This window comes from Pteropus medius, unplaced genomic scaffold (assembly GCF_902729225.1).
Source record: "Pteropus medius unplaced genomic scaffold, Ma_sr-lr_union100, whole genome shotgun sequence".
In the NCBI taxonomy this organism is placed as follows: Eukaryota; Metazoa; Chordata; class Mammalia; order Chiroptera; family Pteropodidae; genus Pteropus; species Pteropus medius.
Window position 1 is genome coordinate 26264826 of NW_024349803.1, and position 21657 is coordinate 26286482.

Sequence of the window (21657 nt, forward strand, 5' to 3'; positions counted from 1 at the left end):
GATGAAGGAGAAGCAGAAGCAGCAGTATTTGTGGACACAGAGCCCCCCAGGAGCTGTGGGGTAAAGGGAGAGAAAGAGTGAATGTTTGGTAGAGAGAGCCAAGGGAAGGAGGGAAGAAGGCTGAGGTACAGGAAGGACGTGCAGGAGAGGAGACTGGAGCAGGGAGCGTGTGGCTCTGACCCGACTGTCCCTATGACGTGGAGGCCGACCAGTGTCTCTGTTTCATGATGTGGCTTCTGCTTTCAAATATCTTCGTAGGCTATTCTGTAAATATCCAAGTGTGTTGCCACGCTTTTTTAAAAAATAAGAACTTCAATAATTTTTAATTAACTCCTAAAGTTCTAATTCGTTTCCCTTTCATTCCGAAACAGAGCCGACAGCAGCTCCATCTCGAGTCTCAGCAAGGAGCCTGTCCGCCTCCGAGATCAGGGTGTCCTGGGGCGCCGTCCCTTGGAAGCTGAGCAATGGACACTTACTTGGCTACGAGGTGATTTCTTTTAACTTCGGTCAGCTTGTGTGTGGACACGCTTGTGCTGCAGTGTCTCTGTTCATGTAAAAAGTCTCAACCAGGACCTCTTAGCTAAAGTCTGACTTTTGTTGAAATTTTACGAGCTCATTGTCCCACGCGACTATCAATGGAAACTGAATTTAACTCAAGTTGAATAAAAATCATTTTAGTTGGGGTCAAAAAGAAGAAGTAGTCCTAGAAAAATAAATCTTGTATCACATGGGCCAAAATTTTTAGAGGGATTAACCAAAAAACAAGAGTGAGATTGAGCTGCAGTACTTGAGTTCACAGGCAGTTCGTGCCAGGGAGACCCCCTTCCTCCAGCCGTTCGTCTTATTGTCTCGGTGGCCTGCTCAGGTCGGAGGGTCTCTTCTAGGGTCCAGAGAAGCCAGCTGCCTGTCACATAATTTTTGCCCTCGAACTCTCTTTAGTGAAATCAGACGAAAGACACGCAACAGAGGCTAACACAAGAACGAGTGTGATGCAGGACACAGCCGGTCACACAGAAAGTGCAGGGGAGGGCGGGTGATCTGAAGAGGTCGCCCAAAGGCAGTGAGGCTGAACCGTCTAGAGGAAACCGGAAGATGTTCAGATTTGGGGGCAGGATTTGTCATGCTGGAGAGGTGGGGACCACATGTGAGTGAGGGTGCACGCACGGGGCTGTGTTCCAACCTGCGGCTCAGCCTGGAGGGACCCAGGGGGACGACGCCCAGCCTCCCATCTCCTGCCTCCACTGGCCGGATCCAGTGGGAAGCCATTGGGGGACAGGCTTGTCATGCAGTCCCCAGCCCGCCCAGGACGAGGATGCAGGTCTGCATTTGTCCCCTGAGCACTGTTAGATGTGTTTTGCCTGGTATTTGTTTAAATGTGTTTGGTCTAGCAACTAAGTTGGATATCTCGTCTAAATCTTGCCTGAAAATCTGTAGCTGTAAACAAAATAATGTTAGTCTATTAAAATCACATTTTTGAATTAATACCTGGACTTTAGTGGCTAAAAAAGGTGCCATTTTCAAGACATTAGTTTTATAAACTGCATTTCATTTTAAGTTTAAATTAAGTGAAATCTCAGTGACAGTAAGAGTTTCTCATGGCAGGGCCGTTCGTTCTTGGAATAACCAAATTACTCATAGAAATACAGGTAGCATCGTAAATCCTGACAGGGCTCAGGCTGGCTGCTGTTCACGTCCCGTGTTAGACATATGGCTTGTTAAGTGGGTCTGTGGTTCTGGGGAAAGACGATGCCACCTCATCAAGAAGCTGGAGTCCCACGGTGCTTTAGCTACCCAGACCGTGCGGTCGCTAGTGTGTCTCCCCCTCTTCCCGGGTTCCAGTTACCTGTGGTCAGCCGTGGTCCAAGAATATTAAATGGAACGTTCCAGAAATAAACAATTCATAAGTTTTAAATTTGCAGCCATCCGAGTAGGGCAGTGCAATCTGGAGCCACACCCCCGACCCCCAGGAGGCGACTCATGCTCAGTCCAGAGTCTCCACCTCTGCGGGCTCCCTGCCCTTCGGTCACTCAGTGACCATCTGTGAGAACTGGTGGCCCAGACCACCGCAGGAGGGCGCTCGCTGTCACCGCTGGTCAAGCTCCAGCTCAAGAACAATGTGGAGAGGAGTGGGCTCAGCCCCGCGGCTCTCCAGGCCCCGCCCACCCCACCTGCTCCCCACCCTCCCGCGGGGAGCTCTGGGAGCCCCTGCAGGGCGGGATGGGAGGCCCCAGTACAGGTGCGTGGTGCCTGCAGAGCAGCCCGCCTGCGGCCCCTCGCCCGCGCCGGGGCTGGAGTTCCCACCCACCCTCTGCGCCCCAGCTCCCCTGGCACCGGCCCCCTATCCTGAGGCCTGGCAGCCGCAGCCCGGGGTGTCGCATTGGCATGCTAGAGACACCTCACAGTGGGGGAGTCCAAGGGCCTGGGGGCTGTGCGCCCGGACACCCGCCAGTGACCAGGCGAACGTTTTCATCGTGGCTGGTGGCTGCGGTGGGGGAAGGATGGGGTGGGGCGCGCCCCGTCTCACCTGCGTTTGCTCAAGGCCCCCGACGCTGAGTGATGGGCAGGCGGGCGATGCCCCTGAGGGGTGCAGCTGGGGTGACGGCGGCGACCCCGCGGCCAGGCGCCCCGCCTTCGGGCCATCCGGGGACCTGGCCCGGCCTCCGGGGTGCTGTCAGGGCCGTGGGGACAGCGCGCGCAGCCCTAGGCCCCGTCCGCATGGCACAGCGGCGCGCAGCGACAGGAAGCGCCCGCGCCGCCTCGGCCCCTGCGAGTGTCGGGTCCCCCTCGGTCACGTGGCCCGGGCCACGTCGTGTCACCCGCAAGGCGCGCGGACTTCGCTTCCGCGGTTTGCACTTTCTCCGCGTCCGGCGCGTGTGACCCGTGGACCCTCCCTGACCCCCAGTCCGGGCTGAGCTCCGCCGCCGGGTCTGGCCTTTCGTGCCGCGTTTTCAGGTGCGGGCCGTCGGCTTGGCGTTTCAGAGCCTCCCGGGCTGCTTTGTCCCCTGTTCCTGCCGCGTGAATTCAGCCCTTTCCGTGGCGGGCTCGGCCGCGCCCTTGGAGGTGCGTGTCTGAGGGGCGCCTCGAGCGCGGCTGCGGCTCCGCCGGCTCCTGGGCTTTGCAGTCCCCGCGCTCTGCTCACCGTGCGGACGCTGCCTGTCTGTCCCCTCCATGCCCGAGTGACTTCCCTACACACTCATCGGCAGAGCGTGCGCCTGTCTCCCTCTCCGTCCCCGTGTCGTGCCTCTGAGATCCCCACTGTGAGGAGTCGTGTTCTGTGCTCTCAGGACACGGCTGGGAGGCAAAACAGCGTCTTCACCTTTATGTTATTCTCGACTTTTCCTTCTTTGAAAAAAAAGAAATCTAACCTTATAGGAATGATTTTGGGCAAAATTTTATAGATCAGTTGATTAAATACTTATAGAACTGAGGCCATCAATGTTGCTGCTTTGTTTCAGATGCATATTTGCTCAATTGATCGTTATCGAAGATTACACAATAAAATCTAGTATGTTCGGTTGGGCACAGACTTTCTGTACCTATAAATGCTTCTCATACCTGTCAGCAGAGGAGACCTAAAAATGCATGTCGCTCCCTTCAGCACCCTGCTGAAGGTGCACCACGCCCTTCAGCACCCTGCTGTGGGGAGGCACCTCCTGGAGGTTTATAGAAGCAGTTCCGGGGCCAGTGGAGGATGACCTGCGACTCTCCCCGAAATCAGCCCCCTCGGAACAAGGCCTTAGCAACTCCCGTCACAGCAGCTTGACGGGACAGGCTGCACACCAGCGCCCCGCAGCGCAGCCTGGTGTCTCCCCTGGGCTGCCGGCCATAGGCGAGGGTTCTCTAGCTCAGAATTACCTGGCTTCGCCCCCCCCTGCCCCCCCCCCATGCTGCACCTCACGCCACGAGTCTTCAGGCTGTCCCCCACATTCTCAGCTGATAACCGGCCAGTGCCTTCAAGGGCCGGGCATCTGTCTTATCGTTTGGGACCCTCCACACCCAGCGACGCCTACACCATTCACAGCTGGTGAAAGCACAGTGGGCAGGTGCATCCGGCATCCGTTAGCCGTCTGCTTGGCTGTGGCTTTAGAAAGGACAACACGACGTGTTATTACTTTAACGAATGAATGACATCCACGTGGTTTTCTTCAATGTGGCAAACGGGGTCTGTCAGATGTGTGTGTGTGTGGTTTTTTTATTGCTAAAATGTCATCGTTTTAGTATTTGCTGTTTTAAAGTGGTAGGAAGTACCTAAACTACACATTCCATTTTGTCTCCATCACTTGGGTTCACATCATCCTTGTAAAAGCTGTTCACTCCTTTCCGGGAGAAATGCACACACATGAACACAGCGCCTGCACATAACAGGGCTTGTATGTAAATATGTATAAACATACATGAACATGTGTACACATGCACATACATACACACATATATTCACATTTATGAAGAAAATATAAATCTCGTATAATTTAGGGTCATCATTGAAAAACCAGAGATTTATACTTTGCTACTAATTTTTTAAAAAAATTTCTTAAAAATTATAAATACTTTTAAAGAAAGTGTAATTGTTTATTTAAAAATAAAACAGTAACATCTAGTGCATTTATCTCAGAGGGTGAACCTGGTCGCCCTATGCAGCCCAGAAGCACATTTGATTTAGTCCACACACAGTTTTCACAAAATGGAGCCACCTCTAAATTTGGGGCGCTTTGCATTAAAATCAGGATTTTTGCTTCCTTTAAACAAAAACAGCCCTGTAAGCAGTGGGCACACCTCCCCTGTCAGCTAGAGCTGAGTGGAGGTTCCATCATGGGGGAGCGTGGCGGCTGGTTTGCCTCGGTCCCCACAAGTCCCCACCATCCACATGACCCTGGTGGCCAAGGACCCAGTGCCACTTCCACCGTGTGCAAACGGCTGTGTTCTCGCACAGCTCACAGGAGAGCCTTCTCGGTTTATATTTCGCTATCAAGAGCAGAAAAATGAAAGTCAGACAGAGCACATACTCAAAAACACAGGAGAGCATGTGATCCTTTACGAGCGCAGAGCACGCGGTCTCTGCCTGCCTCCCACGTCCCCGTCACAGGCTCCGCCCGGGTCGTCAGCTGGTCTCACCCCGGGGAGAAGTTGGGCTTTTCCAGAGCCGTGTGTTGGGTGGTTCTGTTGCCGTTCCTGGTTTTGTTTCTGTTTTTTTTTTTAATGAACAAAATCTAAACCTTCTAGCAAAGCCCAGCAGAACTTTCTAGCGTATGTTGGAGGTCGTGAGGGAGTGGGTATTTTTATCGTATTTTTTCTGCCCTTATTTTTTGTTTTAGCCAACATTCTCATGAACTTATTTTTGTATTTTTTGTACTGTACATACATATATCTTCATATAAAGAATCAGGTCATTTTGCACAGTTCATAAGAATGAAATACAAGCAAAACGTTTTAACGAGTACTTTCGTGTAACTGTTCCCTGCCGTGCGTTCTCCGCAGCATCTCTGGGCTGTTGACACGGGGCCGTCTCTGTGGGACAGTCTGCCTGGGTGGCCTGGGACAGTCTGGCGCCTGGCTGGCTGGGTGACGGTCTTTTCCCTCCGCCAGCTCACATCCGCACGGGACTGTGCCCCGCCCAGGGGATGCACAAAGGGCCACGGGCACCCTGGGTGGGGCGGGGCCTGGTTGACCAGGGTCTGAGATAAGGGAGGGGGCGTTTGCTCAGTTAGACATGCAGATTTCGCTCCCTTCGCCCATTTTTAAGACCACACGGAGCAGGGCTTCGCGCCGACCGTGGGTACCTGGTTTACTTGTGCGCTTGTGGATCACGCGTCTCCTCCAGACCCTTTTCTTTCCCCTCCCGCACAGAGCCGGGGCGGCCACCAGCACATAGTAGGTCCGTGATAGTCCCGGAGGAAGCTCCGCTTTCGCGCCGCCGCAGTGCGGACACGGGGCGGGCGGTGCTGCCTCGCCAGCCTCCGCACCTGCCCGCGTCTCTGTCCCCCAGGTGCGCTACTGGAGCAGCGGCGACGAGGAGTCGGCGAGCACAGTGACGGTGGCAGCGAGCGAGACGTCGGCCACGCTGGGCGGCCTGAGGAGCAACCTGGCGCATCACGCGGCCGTGCGCGCGTTCAACAGCGCCGGCGCCGGGCCCTTCAGCACCACGGCCAGCGCCACCACCAGGAAGCCCCGTACGTAGGCTCCGGGCTCCCTTCGCCTTGGGAAAGGCAGCCTTCCGTGTCCTGTGAACCCACGACCCGGGTAGCCCCGCTCCTGGCCTTTGTCTCCGCGGGGTCCCCAAGCCACAGGGCGAAACCCCCCGGGACTGAGGACACACCTGTAGGAACCTCAGTGAGAGGGGTCAAGCCCATCCACAGCTCTCTGAAAATGTGACCAACTCATTGCTTTTACCTGGTGTATTTTTAGTTCCCTAGAGCTCGAGGGTGTCTAGTTAAGTTCAGGTTCACATCAGAGAGTGGAGAGTGATTTCGCCCCCTTTCCTACATTATTCAAAAGCTGGCAATGTCGGGTAAAGGTGGCCATCAGAGGACCTGGCTTCAGGCCTGGGAGGTGCCTGAGCTGCCCACGGGCTGAGTATGTCGGCTCCGTGGTCCCGGGAGACGGCTAAGCACCCCTCACAAGCCAGGCGCTAACTGGGATCGAGCTGGGCTGCGGGAAGACCAGCGATCTGCAGGGTTGTAGCTCCCGCGTCGTGCCCATGACCTTGAGAGCACAGGGGTGGATTTAACCGACGTATCGCGTTGCTACGTTCTCACCGTGCAGCCATCGCATGGCCATCGTCACAGCCGTTAGCCATCAAGAACATTCTGTGTCCCAGAGCTTCACACACATCCCCACACACAAACCTCAGAGCTGCCACGTGAGGGGGGTGTCGTTGTTTCCGGCCCACAGGTGAGGAGAGTGAGCACGGAGGGGTTGCCTTGACACAGCGATGCGTTACTCCTACTTGCGGAAAACTATTTTTCCTAATGTATTTTCAAAATTGTTTGCTTGACTGGTTTCATATGGGAACGGGGCAGTTATTGTGCTTGGTTGACAATTTTATTAATGTGTTTCTTTTTTCATATATAATCCTCCAATTTCTATGAGACCACACATTGGTTGGCGAAGACTATTAACCTCAATAATATAAAATTAGATATCATTGGCTAGTGTTGTGGATAAGTTAAAATACATCTAAGACGGAATTCTGCTGCTTTGGATTTTAGTTAGCCAGTGTTAGTGTGACCAGGAAAGGTCACGTGTTTATCTGTGCATTCTCTCTAGGAAAGAGAGCTGGCTACCGACTTACTCAGGGTCATACCGTTGTCTGCCAAAGTCTAGAAACAAACCACGTTCATCCCTTTAGCAGCAGACGTTTTAGAAGCAGCCGACGAATGTGATGACTGAATTTCATTCTCTGGAGTAGGGGAAGCTGACCCGCTCCCCTGTTCCCAGCTCGGCGTCGGGGTTAGACCCTGGAGCACGTGGGTTTGGAAAGACATGGGAACATTCTGTGGTTAGAAGTCCTCGCTCAATGCGGTCACCTTCCCAGCGCGATTCTGAGTTAGCACAGTTCGAACGTCGTCAGTTATGCGGGCAAAGCACAGCATCGGTCAGTTTCCGGGGGCAGAAGCGCCCACGCATGAGGTTCCGGGGCGCTCACGAGGAAGTCGCGGTTGTGCGAGCCGGGTGACATCCCCATGGAGACAGCAAGGAGCCTGGAGAATTGGCAGAGCGCGAGACTGATGATGAATCAGGAGGAATATCGTGGTCACGTACAGCGAGCAAAGTAAAACTGTAAAAAGAAGCAAAAGCCATTTATAATTTCAAGATAGTGTAGAAATACCCAGCCTGACGAAGGCAGTGGCAGGTTCCCGCAGCGATGGCGAGGTGGCTTTCGTGGTCAGCACTCGCCGCGCGGGGTCCAGTCCCTGTTCTAAGTGTGTTTTCTGCATGGATTCCTTTTTTTCACATGTTCTTAATTCTCGTGTTAGCGTTAAGGATGCTGCGGCATCCAAGGTCACCTGGCTTTCCCCAGGTCACAGAAGGTGTGGCACATCTGGACAGTCTTAGCCACCGTGCTGCCCTCTCTCTCACCCCCATAATCGGAACGTTCATGTCTCTAGTGCCCGCACTTCCTGAGATTGTACCCTGGGCTTAGGCACAGGGGAGGGGACCCTCGGGGAGGGGACCCAGGGAGACAGGACTCCTGTGCGCACGGAGCTGTGGTGTGACGGGTTCCAGCCACAGGCACAGTCTCTGAAAACCACAGTCCTGTCACCACAACTCAGCTGACGCCGCACGTTGGTCTGAGATGTGACTGAGGAGTTTTCTACACTGAGTGAGAGTTATCCGGGTAATTACCTGCCCAATCACCCCGAAATCGTGACTGAAGAACATTTTTAATTTTAAATTTTTATGTTTATAATTTTCAAACATATTAAAACCGGTAAAACAGAATCTTTTAAAGCGATTTCTAACACAGTTACTGGCAGCAGTAAACAGTCATCTTGACCTCTGCGGTGGCTTTAGCTTCAAGTCCTACTTAGAAAGTTTCGTGTGGCTTTTGAGATTATTGCTATGAAGAGAATTCTTGTCATGCCTCGGGCATAAAGAACTAAAATCACCTCTTTGATTGCTTGCTCGCTATCTGTCTTGCCCTCTGGATTTTAAATGTTGTGGGGACAATCTCTCTGTCTTATTCACCCACCCTCAGTGCCCAGAGCAGCACTGGGAGCCACTCATTAAAAGCTGATTGGTGGCTGAAGGGGTGAATGAAATCTATAGAAGCAGGTCAGCCTGGAGTACTATTATTAATCAAATCCTTTTGACTGAAATTGTGAATTCAAAACACTTACTGTAGTCCTTACCGTCTCGCTGAAAATGGCAAGTATGGCGCAGCAGTGATCATGGAATTCTGTGTGGACGGCTTTATATTCAGGACAGATCTCGGTGGCTTTTTTGATTAATGTAAAATAATACAAAGATTCTCGAGTACTGTGGCTTCCATTAAACACTTCATTTTTGATGTCCAAATACTTGTGATTTTCGAAAGTATTTCTGAGTTAAATACTAATTAGCCCCTTTAATCAAGAATGGGACTCTGTTACGTGCAACTGAATGAGAGAGAGCTAACTCTCAAGAAGATCTGTCTAAAGGCGCTGGTGAGGAAAATTGCAGATGGCACATCAAGGACAAAATTTGTTGGCTCCTAAAAGGAAACGTACTGAGAATTTCATGTTCAGCGGTTGCAAGAAAGCATTTCAGGGCAGATATTCTGCTGCATGAAGCTGGAAGGCCTGGGGTCATGCTGGCTTTCGGTGTGGGTGGAGCCAGCACTCAGAGGTCCTCGCCGCTTATCCAAAGGGGCTCAAACTGCGCTCCCCAAACCGGGGCCCGTGCGCCCTGCCCCTAACGCTACCCCCTCCACAAGGCCTGCCGCGTCTCTGCAGTCGGCGTGCTCGGGGTCACCCCCACTCGTCCCCTGGCCGCCCTCTCTGCAGTGATGGGGCACGTGACCCCTAGGGGACCCGCCGTCACGGTCACCCGGGGCCACCCTCGCGGCCAGGGCAGCACTCAGCACTGTCGCACTGTGTCCACCCTCGCCTTCCCAGTGGCGCCACGTCTGGGCCCTCTGCGGACTCGGCCGCTCTCCCTCCCTCCGCCCAGGAAGCCCTCCCTCCAGGTACCCGGGCGTGTGTCCCCGTCGGTCCCCGAGCGTCGCTCCCCCGAGCCTCAGTGTCACCCAACCGCTAGTTTAGCGGCGCGTCCCCGGCGCGACACGGCCCACCCGCTCCCCGCTTCGTCCGGGGTGCAGCTCCAGGCACCACACGTTCCCAGATGGTCACTTCGCTCTTGTTCCTACAGCCTGCCGTGGCTGCAGCGCGGGCTTCTCCGGGCACAGACTCGGCCCCTCTGATCACGACTGTGCCCAGCGCTCTGTCCCCGGGGCCTGCGTCGTCATAGTCGGTGCCCTTAGGTGCACAGACAGACAGGACTGTCCATCTCCGGGGTGTGGTCCCCAGCGACATTGTCCTCACCGGGTCCCCTTGGGGAGCAGAGGTGCCATTAGCAGCCCAGGAGTGCTTCCCCTGAGTAAGCTGGCCAGCGAAGTGCGTGCCTGGGCTCGGAGCCAGCGTGGCCCTTCCCGGCTCAGCCCAGAGCTGTCGCTGTGCCAGGTGACAGAAAACAGCCACGCACCTGCCCAGACAGGCCTGCCCCTCACACGAGGGGCCCCCACCGTCTGTGCCTTCACTGACGGGTGTCCGTGTGTCCTCTTGAGAACACAGAACACCGTCAAGCACTCGGCCAGCTTTGTGCTTGAGCTCTTGCTGTTCCACGTGGCAGGGTCACCCACAGAGCTGAGCCAACACCGGTTACCTGAACTCGATCAAGTGTGTCCTCGGGACGAAGTAACGAGGATGAGACAAGCGCTAGAAGAACGTGGGTGTTTTGGAGGCTCTCCACAGAATGAGTATTCCTGCCTCGAACGCATAATTGGGAAGTTCTGGAATTTTCGTATGTGTCATTTATTATATAATCATTAAGTGGAGGCTCGGGAGATGTATCAGTGCAGGTTTTCCCAAATTTCATGTATGATCCTCCCTGTCAATTTCTGTCATTTTCATGGGCTTTCTATCACATGTACCTTATATTTTTAAAAAATTAAGTATTTTTATTTCAATAAACTTTAAAAGAAAATGGGACCTAATTTCTGAGTATGGAAACCAGCATCACTGCCATAAATAGATGTTAACAAAATAATAAATAGTAGTGACATCAGTAACAATGATATTAGTAAAAATGACAGTGAACAAATAAGCCGCCTCCATTCTCAGTCCTCACAGCTCATCCTGGTCTGCACACGCCCCTGAACCCGCGTCCTCTGTGTGGTGGGCATTGAAGGACACCGAGGGACCCGCCGCCAAGCTAACGGCACCTCCGTCTTCGTGACTGGGCGGCCCCGGCCGACTGCCCTGTGACACATCCCACATGTGGACGTGACCCCCTGTCCCAGCTGGAATGTCGCCCGCTGTCCCAGCGGCCCCCACGGCAGCAGAGCACACCGCCCGGCCACACGCCCCCTCAGGCGTGGGGAGCCGCCTCCTGTCTGTGGCTTCCACAGAGTGGCTTTTGACTTCCTCCACTCTGAAACAAGGTGACAGTGTGACGCCGAACCCCACGAGCCTTCCGTCAGGGCCTTCAGCTCAGACAGACTTGAGTCATCCCTCCGGCCAGACGTGCGATTCTCACACGCTTTACTTTGCAGGAGCGTTGACACTTCCTCGAAAGTGTCCCACGTGCCTGTGGATGCTGCAGCCAGTGGTGCGTGTTCTGCCGACAGGTCACAGGCTCTAACGTGGGCGCGTCTATGTCGGAGACCGCGTGGCCTCTGCTCGCAGGAACTTACGGGGTACCCGGAAACGATGTCAATCAAAACAAAGTCACGACGGAATTAAAAATACACCTTCGATGAGGATTTTACAGGAAGGGGCCCTCCTGCGTGCGAGAGCCGGGCTTCAGCCTGAGAAGCTGAAGCGGGGGGAGCGAAAGCTCACTGCATTTGCAGACATACGTGTTCAGTGTGTATTTTCACATCATTTGCAAATCTCCTGTCTCGTTCAAGGGTTAAATAAGGTCACAGCCACTACCACATTGCAATATTGGGAGCGTAGCTGCCCTGGCCAGTTGTGCATCTTGCAAGCTCTTTTAATTTTCAGCTGTGGTAAAAATACACGGAGCATAAAATTTCCCTGTTACCCATTTTTTAACGTACAGTTCAATCGTGTTAAGATTGGTTATTGTGCCCCCAATCTCTAGAACTCTTTTTCATCTTGCAAAACTGAAATTCTGTCCCTATTCAATGAAAAACGTACCTTGGAACCCCCACGCCACTGCCCCCACCCCCATGATCCTGATGCCTCCGGGTCCTCATGTAGGTGGAGTCACACCCTGGTTGTCCTCTGTGACCTGTATCTCACTAAGCATAATGTCCCCAGGGCTCACCGCGATGCAGCCTGTGACAGGGTTTCCTTCCTTTTTAAAGCCGAACAGCATCCGGGCGCGTGGCCACGTTTGGCTGCCCGTTGGTCTTCGGCGGGCAGTCAGGCGCTGGCGCCTTTCCGTGGCTGTCAATGCTGCTGCCGTGAACAGTCTTTCTCCACTAACTGTGGGTCCTGGTTACCCGTGTGCCAACACTGGCATCATTTTAACGCAATTTATTGAAGATTGAGGGACTTACATTGTATAAGAGTGTGTTTTACTATTCCTGGCATATCGTCGGTGTCTAGTAAGCATCAGTTATTGACAGCATTTCGAAGATGGAAGGAAGGTTTCTGCTCCAGAAGTTTGCAGTCGAAGTTATCGTTACCAGCAGTGGTGCGAGAGATGATCTCAGGGTGGTTCACAAGCATTTTTCTAAACGCGATAATGCTTCACCCATTGAAGAGGGACCAGCGTACCGAGCTCACGAACCTCTGAGTGTGAGTGTTTGGGACGAGACCAAAGTAGATGTTCATGTTTCTAAAAGTTGACTTAATTTTTTTAAAGTAGCAAAAACGATGAAGATAGGGCGTGGCTGTCTGAGGCTCGGGAAGCTCCACCGTGACTTGAAGTAAGAGTTCCAGACCCAGAATGGACCGCTCGTCTTTCCCCCCGCCTCCCTTCGGCCGTTTTCCCTTTCAGCCCGGGCCGGATGTCCCCGCGCAGGCCGGCGGAGTGGCCGTGCGTGTGCAGCTCGCCGGCGTTGCTCACAGCGCTGTCCCGCGTCATCTGTCCTGCAGGACAGCGCAGGAGCGCACGGTGCGCCCAGAACAACTCCCGTTTCCATCACCCGTGGGCAGGACGAGGCACCCCGACCTGCGTCGTCCGCGCTGCATCGCAGTGACCCCGTCCTTCTGTCCTGCTGCCAGGACACCGGAAGCCGGACTTGGGGACATGCTTTGACAGTCGTGCATTCGCACCATTCAGCCTGAGCCACTGAAACTCTGCCATTAGTGGTTCAACCCTGAGTCGCGCCGTTTTACGTTTCTCGTTGGCAAAGCATCACGGCCGGAATGCTCCGAGCTGACCGAAACCCATCGTTAGCGCCGGACCACAAAAGTTTAGAGGCAACGCAGAGGGGCGTCCAAGGGCAGACGGACAGTGTGCGGGGCCCAGTCCTGGAGGCGTCCTCGGTCACACCGGGAGCTAGCCGTCCTTCCTCCCGGCGCCGGTCAGCGATGCTTCGGCGTTCTGGGCATCGCCAAGCTTTCGTAGCATCTCCCGTGAGGGCTCAGTCGAGCAGGTCGCACATCTGCAGCCAAGGCCACGCGTGTAACGGGCTCCGGTGCTGCTCAGGCTCGTGCGCTGCCCTCGGCACACGGGTCACCGCAGGGCGTCCTTCGGTCCTGCGTTCTCTGCGGCCGGCGGGCCTTGCCGTGAACCCCGCACCGCCCGCGTCCACTGCCGCATCCTCGTGAGTGGCAGCCAAGCGAGGAATCCACGTTTGCAAACCTGAGTGTCCTTAATTATCTAATGGAAATCTCATTCACGTTTCAGTGTTTTGCCTTGTTTTTATCAAAAATTGATTCGAACGTAGAAAAAGACTAAAACGTAGACTCTGCTGTGGCTTCTCCTGTGTGTAGCTGTTGCTTCGTGGGGGTCTGTCCGGGAACCCTCGTCTCCGATGGCTTCTCCCTGTCCCCTCTCACCGTAGAAGGCTGGCCTAACCCACCCACACGTCAAAGTGGGTCACGCCACCTGGCCAGCCACGGAAGCCAGGCCCGGAGGATGGAGGAGTGTCCTCGTCCCCCCGCCCACCCGCCAGCATGGTCTCCAGAGGCCGTCGCTGGCCAGGGGCGCACGGTGAACGCGGTGAAACGCATCCTCTCGCACTCTGGCGGAAATGCCTCTCGTGAGGAAGCGTAGCTGGGTCACTTTTCTGATTCCGCCCGTGCCCCGCGCGTCGCCGTGTGCCCCGCCCCGCTGCTGGCCGCCTGTGACGGCCGCCTGTGCAGAGCGACCCTCTGTGCTCGCCTCTGAGTGAATTTCCCACTTTGTCTTCCAAGCTCCCAGCCGACCACCCGGGAACATCGTCTGGAACACCACGGACTCGAAGGTGCTGCTGAGCTGGGACCGTGTCAGAGCCACGGAGCACGAGTCCGCAGTGACGGGATACAAAGTAAGTCCGCCCTTGGCAGTGCGCGTCCCTCGTCCCCCGATCTGGCCCTGCCTCCCATGGGGAGCTGGCGGAACGACTCCCGAATGCTGTTGGCTGGTTTCTTTCTGTCACCTAATCTGGCATGCAGATAGCATGCGTTTTATGAAGAACGCACTCTCCAGAACGTCTGATTGCTGAAATGTAAATTAAAGCAAAATAAATCTTGGACAAAATGTTTGTAAATTGTTATGTTAATTAGTCACTCCTGTAACTTTCTGTGAGTGTCACTTCTGATGCTCACCCACGTACTGCTTTAAAAACAAAAGTGTTGGCTCCGATTACGTGGGCTGGTGTTCCAGATCGAATCCCCAGGGCCTTGCCCACTCCCTGTGGCCTGGCAAATACCCACCAGCTCTTTCCTGGGAGGCGTTCCCTCTCCCCCAGCCTCCTTGGCTTTGAGACCTTGATGATTCTACCCTGTGCTCATCCCCCATCTAAGATCTGTGGACAGAGCTGAGAATGCAACCTATGTTCTTATGAGTATGGAAAGACGGAGTATGTAAGGTTTTGTCAGAGCAATAAGTTCTATGGAAAAAAATAAAACCGGGCAATGGGAAAAGTAAACATGTTTGTTCACGTTTTAGGTTTTCTACAGGACTAGCGGTCAGAGTGACACGCACGTGCTGCGCACAAATGAGACGTCGGTGGAGCTTCTGCTGCCTGTCAGAGAGGACTGCGTCCTCGAAGTGAAGGCCACCACCGATGGCGGGGACGGGGCCAGCAGCGAGCAGATCCGGATTCCGGGAATAACCGGTGAGTCGGCCCGGTCGCCGCTTTCCATGAAATCATATAGATTGCAGTGCTCGGACTAAAAATGACTAAGCTGTACTGAGGGAATGCTAAGTATGTATCTTGGAACGGAGTTCTGCCGCCTACACATCTATAAAAACCATTTCAACTACAGACATTCCTAAAAGCCTATGCTCTTCAGTAGAGAAAAATCAGGAATTAACTTAGGATGATGGTGATGGTGATGGTGGTGATGGTTTAAAATAATAAGCCTTGCTCTCTCCTTCCGAGAACAGTGCAGGTGACCGAGTTAACATTTCCGTGTGGCCGAGGTGGCACTGTGAGACGGAGTGTGCTCCACACCTGTGCAGGGACAGCAGTGCCCTCGCATCGTAGGGCCGTGGGGTCGGGAGTGGACCCTCCTGCAGGAGTCTGCCGTCTTGCTGTGCTGCGAGACTGGTGCAGACGAGGGCGACTCTACGACATGGAGCTTTCATTGATGTTTTGTATTACGCATAATGATTTATCTAAAAATGTGGAAAGCAGAAACACAGATTTTCCAAACTCATAGCCAATGAAGCTTTCTTTAATTAAGCCATTGAATTGCATTAAAGTTGTCTGTAACAGAGTATAATTGTTTTCAGAATAATTGTTTTTTTCAGTTTCCATTAAAGTTAAATAATACTAGATGAACAGAGCCTAGAATTGTTTTAGAAAACTCAAATACATCAGTGTTTTTATAGATACTCTCGGCAACTGGTATATGCTACACTGATGAATAAAATGGGGCCGATCCCAGCGTGTGGTCTTGGTGAGGTTCGTGCTGACTTGAGAAGCATGGCTTTTGCCCTGATTGCTCGTTTGGGTACAGTCCTCGTTAATGAGCTGTTGTTTATCCTCTTTGACAGATACGGATGCACGAGGGTCCACGTCCGTCATCGCAAATGTCCACCCCATGTCAAGTTATGTACCGATAACCCTGTGCTTCATAGCAAATGCCCTGTGGTGACAGAAACTCTTTTTTTTTTTTTTACTATTTACTGGAAAGGTGAATTGGTTACAAAAAAAAAAAAGTGCTTTCATGAAATGCAGTGATAATGCATGTTTTTTTCCAACTCTGTATTTTTAACTTCCTAGATAGGTAAAATATGAACATAATTTAAAAAACGGTAAATCCTTTTAGGGAAATCTGAAATGCCTTAATACTTACTTGATAAACCAAAGGAATTTACATATTACGTAGCTCGGACTTGGGACACAGATGCTCCTAAGTTATGATTTTAAGCACTGCCCATGGGTGAAGACTCACACGTTCCCACGCGCACACACACACGTTTATTGTGTCTTTTTTTCCTAATGTAGAAAAGCTCATTTAATCGAAGTGCTATTTCTCATTGTAGCAGCATCGTTTGGGAGACTTAACCAGTACTATTCTGAAACGGTGAAAAACGCATCTCGCAAATCACCCTGTTTGGCAAAGGGCGCGTGTCTTGGCGGGGGAGGAAGCTGCCTGTGACAGGTGCCCTGTCCAGCGGTTGTGGGATCACTCCAAACCGCTCCGTGCTCCTTACACCTCCACACCTCCTCCATGAAGCGTGGAGCAGTAGCTCCCGGCCCGCCCGCCTCTGCCCTGTGAACTGCGTGTCACAGGCATGGGGAAAACCGGAGCGAGCTGGGTCACCCCCTGCGGGAACCGGGCGGGTGGCAGCGTGGCCCGCTGCGTCGCGGTGAGGACCGGCCCATTTTTAAAGCTTGCATTCCGTTCTAGATACTGCTTTCTTTTCTCATTCAGTACTATAAAATTGAAATGATCACGTTTTATCCTTTTTCAAAATAAAAAAAAAAAAAGATTAAAAAAAAAGCTTCCTTCACACCTAGAACAAGTGTCCAGGTTTTATTAAAACGTGGTGGAGGAAATGAGAATCAACTTGAATCTCAACGCAAATGTTAACCAGAATTCCCACGATTCATTTCCAGGCTCTGATACTATTGAGAGACCCTCTCCTTTTCAATTGACAGAGATGGTTTCTCTCATGAAACCCAGCCGTCTCTCCGAGTGAGTCTGGCAGGCCTTTTGGTTCCCACGTTATATTCGTGATGGAACCTGGTGACACTGCTGATTTTGATACGTACGACTCGTCTTTCAATATGTGGTTTCCGAAGGGTTGTTGAAGACGTGACCTCATAGCAATATGTAAAGAATGTATGAAGATCAGCAGACTGTTAGACGTTGCGAAATCAATTTTTTACCTCTTTCTTACCAACTTCACATTTCTCGTTCTTTGCAAAGATATCAGAATTTGAAACCGACAGTTCAGATATCAAAAAAGAATAAAAATAGCAGAATTCTGATATCACCATAAAGCATTAATTTACACTTAGAGATTACATTTAAGATAAAGTTGTTATATACAAAGGAGAAAAATATTTATGGCTTTCTCTGCCAGGTCTGTACATACTGTATATACTGTGTGTGTCTAGGAAAAGTTGAGTGACCAGTAGGTTGACCAGTAGACTTCATTCGGCCATTGTTATTTCTAGTCAACAATGGGGAAACACCGTCCCCAATACCTGTATTTTATGCCACACACAATCGAGTTGTACCTTTTTATTACTTAGTAATTCCCGTATGCTCCTCTGCTTCTCGTTTTCAAGACGATGACTCTCTGTTTCCTGGTGTTTCTAACAATATATCTCCATGAGATCTGCATCTTGTTTCATATTGAAAAGTATAAAAATTATCTTCAGATTTCTGTGTCCGTATCCTATGGTTATCTGTATGCATTATTTTCTATCATTCTAATAAAATTTATAACAGTTACATGCCTGCGTGTGATTAATTGCGATACGGTCAGAAGGAGCTTTTAAAAGGGGACTAGGGGTCCCCAGAATAGTAATACGGATGCTGTCATTTTTTATATTTTTTAGCCAACTTTTCGTCTTTCCGTCTCTTAACAGGATGTTTTAAAAATTATTTTTGTGCCCTACTGAGGGAGTAAAATCATGCCATCCAGAGTAAAGGTATCTCGGCCGAGGTGGGAGGGCGGGAAGGGGACCCTGGACGTCCACGTCACGGTGTGGTACCTGGTCTCTTCCGGCCTCTTCGGCTTGGCCGTGCCTGTCCCCACGTTCTTGGCGAGTATTTCCTTAAGATTAACATCCGTTTATCAAGTCCTTCATAGACCTTCTCATTGGTATCGCTGATAGAGACTTGCCTTTCAACAATCCTCATGATCTAATAGGTTCTAAATATTTGAAAGAGTAGACTAGAAAAAGATTAGTTTCTAACCAGTAGCTTTTTCAATTAATTATTTTAAATCAAGAAATGATTTAAAATTTTTTTCTTTTTTTCTTTTTCCCCCCATCTACCTCTCCCCGACCCCAGTAGAGTTTTAATGTTATCGTTGACATCAGGAAAATTATGGCTGAAATAATAACCCAATCATTTTCTTACATGAAGAAAATTCAAAGCTGCCTTTAGAGGCTGGAGAATTGGTGGGAAAGCGTGGGTAGTGTGGAGCCGGGCTCGGATGCGCGTGTGCACGGGGTGTGAGCAGAGAGCTAGGACAGTCGCACTAGGTGCATTAGTGCACCCCGGCGAAGGACAAAGACCTGCAGTGTCCCCCCTGAAGCCAGTGCCGGGTGACATCCGGGGTCAGGTCAGCTCTGAGCCGCACTGCCTGGGTCTGAGGAGCACCTGGTGGCCGTGTGGTCTTGCTCTGCTCCCAGAGTCCCTGACCCTAGCTTCCCGTCTGCAGCATGGGACTGGGGCGCATTCTCCCAGGGTCCGCAGTGTCCGGTGCGCAGTACACGCTCTGGGCTGCAGTCCCCTCCTTCGGGATCAGGGGCTTGGCTGCCCCCTTAAGAGGCCAGGCATGAGCGACTGGAAAGGGGCGTGCGACTGCTCCCGGCCCTTTTCCTTCCGATCCTTTGCATCGGGTGGTGAACACGTGACACCAGGAGACAGAAGACAAGGTTTGCAGGTGGCTTTGTTTGTGTTTAGCGTCGTTCTTGGACCTCCCACTGAGAAGACAGGTGAGTCCAGGAGTCCGGGGAGACAGGCCACAGGGCCCCTGGCATCGGATGATGTTTTCATAGGACTGGACCGTGATGATGTTAGATAATGTCTCCGCTCTGTGTGCGGACTCCGCGTTAAGCACTTTGCTACGTCAGTCTTCACCGAACCCTTCGGCACTGTCCGCAAGCCCATTTTACAGATGAGAAAGCCAAGACTCAGGAAGGCTGAGTAAATGTCCAAGGTCACCCTGCAAGGGCGTGATGAGCTCGAGGGCTGCCCCAGGCTGTCCAGCCACTGCCCCTGTGTGGCCGGGTCCCCCAGTGCCAGGCCCATGTGGTTCCGAGGTTCTGCGCTCATCTCAAGGGCCGGTGTGGTCGGCTCTGCCTCCATCACTGCCCATGATTCATATCGGGGAGCCGAAAACCTCGGGGGCCTGCCTTTAGCTAGCGCAAATTCGGACGTTCTATAGAAGAACGTGGAAAGCCGCCCAAGCTAAAACTGACCCCGCTTCTGAATTCTTTAAGAAAGTATTATAAAAATATTTGCCTGTAGTAAAAATGTTTTCTAAGCTTTAATTTTCACGATACATTTTCTTTAAATTTTTTGAAGATGGTTTGTGTTGATTTTCAATAATTTACCATTTTCAATGAAAACATAACAGTGTAAGTCAATGAAATAAAGAAAATGCAAAATTAGGATGTTATGAGTTGTTTTTTTCCCCAATTAAAATCTCCCTGCCGTTTCATATTCTTATAATGCCACCTTTTTTAAAATTTAAAATTAATCTTAATCTTAAAAATCTGAAGTATTTTCCCCTTTTCGAAAATGAAAATTGTACTGATACTCCTTATAACTTGGATCCACTTTGGTAAATATTGTAGGTAGAATCAACCACAGCACCAATTACAAAATTAGCAATTAGTAAATTTTACTATTCTTTTGAAAGAAAATACGCCAACAGATTGAAACATGGTGCACTGAAATCGTTAGGCTTTTCCCCAGCGGTTTTTACTCGAACCTCGCGCCCTAATTTGCACGCCTTGCTTGACGCGTGGGTGACAACCATCTCTTGAACTTGCCCACGGGACAGGTACACTGAGGCAGAAGGAAGCCGGTAAGAAAGGGGGCTCTGCCACTCACCATTCTTCACGCGTCCCTCTTCCTCTGCCCTCTGAGATTATTTTAGAACCCGGCAATTCCACTACGGCGGTCAGTACTGTGGGGAAGAGAAAGAATTAGATCCGGCATAATTGGCCATTACCTGGGAAAATTAAAAAAAAAAAAAAAAAAAGACATGATGACGATAATGGCAAATTAGCAGATTCTGTCATCAGACAGTAGAACGCGACAGATGCGAAGCTCATGTGACATGTATTTCTAGTCCGGCTAATGAGGAAGTGACACGCTCGTCAGTGTGGCTGTCGGACTGGCTTTTCCGAAGCCCCCAGGCGGGCACAGTGTACCCTCCACGGCCCAGTGTGGTGACCACACGTGGAAACGCTCGCTGGGACCGCGGACCGCGGCGCGGCCATCACCTCGTCCTGCAGGCCCGTCTGCCGGCCCGGCGCTTCCTTGTCAAATGAGATCAGCGAAGTTTTCAGCATCTCATCTTACCCTTCCACGTTTTGCTTGCTTAATTTTTCCTCCTGCGCTATGGATAATAAGATGCGATGATTCAGAGAAGGGGCTTATAAAACTTTATTTGAAGTAATTAAAAGTGGTACATCATCCGTCATGGGAATGTGGACCAAACTGGGGGAAAGGCCGCCCAGGCTGGTGGTAAAGAGCTTTCATCCGCAGCCACAGTCTGTGATGGAATCCTGGCCATGCCACCCGTCCTCATGTGGCCTTGGACCAGCAGGTTAATCCCCGTAAGACAGCATTTGTCTCTAAAATGACACCAAGGAAGGACACGCCTGGGAGGACTGTCGTGGCGGGCGATGTGGTCTAGTCACAGATCTATCATAGCTTATCATAGCCTGGCTCCTGGGTACTCAATAACAGAGTCTCACAACAATTGTACTGTTTTTAGGTTTTAAACGGTCAATCATTCTTCAAGGGCTACTTGTCAAACAAAGGTGTCTACCTCAAAGCCTAGTTCATGAACTCGTCCAGCGTTTGGGCCGCTGGTCTTGGGAGGAGAGCTGTAGTGAGGCGCCTCTCAGAGAGCTTAGCTGCAAGTGACGGAGTGGGAGGCGGGGCTGGGAGGCCGTGGAGGATGAGCAAGGTGGCAGGTGATGCGCGCTCCAGTGGCTGTCTGTGGAGAGCGTGTTGCAAGCTGACAAGGTCCTAACAATCTGTGAGGTCGACCAAGGGTTGCCTCACCTCCAGGAATCCTTTTAGGAATGGGCCCAATCTCCCCCTGTTCCCGCTCAGGATTATTTTCCAGGGCGGCGGCAGGATTTACCACTTGCTGGACACGGCAGCTGTCACACCTGAGACTACGTCTGCAGAGCGCAGGCCCTGCCGTGGGCACACGAGAGGGGCTGGGCCTCTGCCAGCTACAGTCCCTGCCCCAAAGACAGGACCTCCCCTCCCCCACTGGGGACTCCGCCCCCAACCCAGGCCAGTACTGTTTTTCAGAGGACGGTGTTTAGAAAGATGTTAAATCTCAGGCCCAAAGCTTTGCTGCTCTGCCTTTAGGTAAATAAGACCTGTTCCCATCTCACGTGTGTGCCCTGGGAATTACAGCAATGAGGATCAGGCCAGTCACTGACCCTAATTAGGTCCG

General features: G+C 51.8%; 1 protein-coding gene across 1 annotated transcript in view; it reads left to right on the forward strand.

Annotated features, from left to right (window-relative positions):
• The window catches only part of CNTN3 (contactin 3), a 78641-nt gene extending 62724 nt beyond the window's left edge, over positions 1–15917 (forward strand). The window contains exons 19-23 of the mRNA XM_039837971.1: positions 372–487; positions 5984–6167; positions 14028–14140; positions 14764–14932; positions 15817–15917. Coding sequence (XP_039693905.1) covers positions 372–487; positions 5984–6167; positions 14028–14140; positions 14764–14932; positions 15817–15917 — 683 coding nt within the window. The remainder of the gene's footprint in view (positions 1–371; positions 488–5983; positions 6168–14027; positions 14141–14763; positions 14933–15816) is intronic.
• Positions 15918–21657: the final 5740 nt, after the last annotated feature.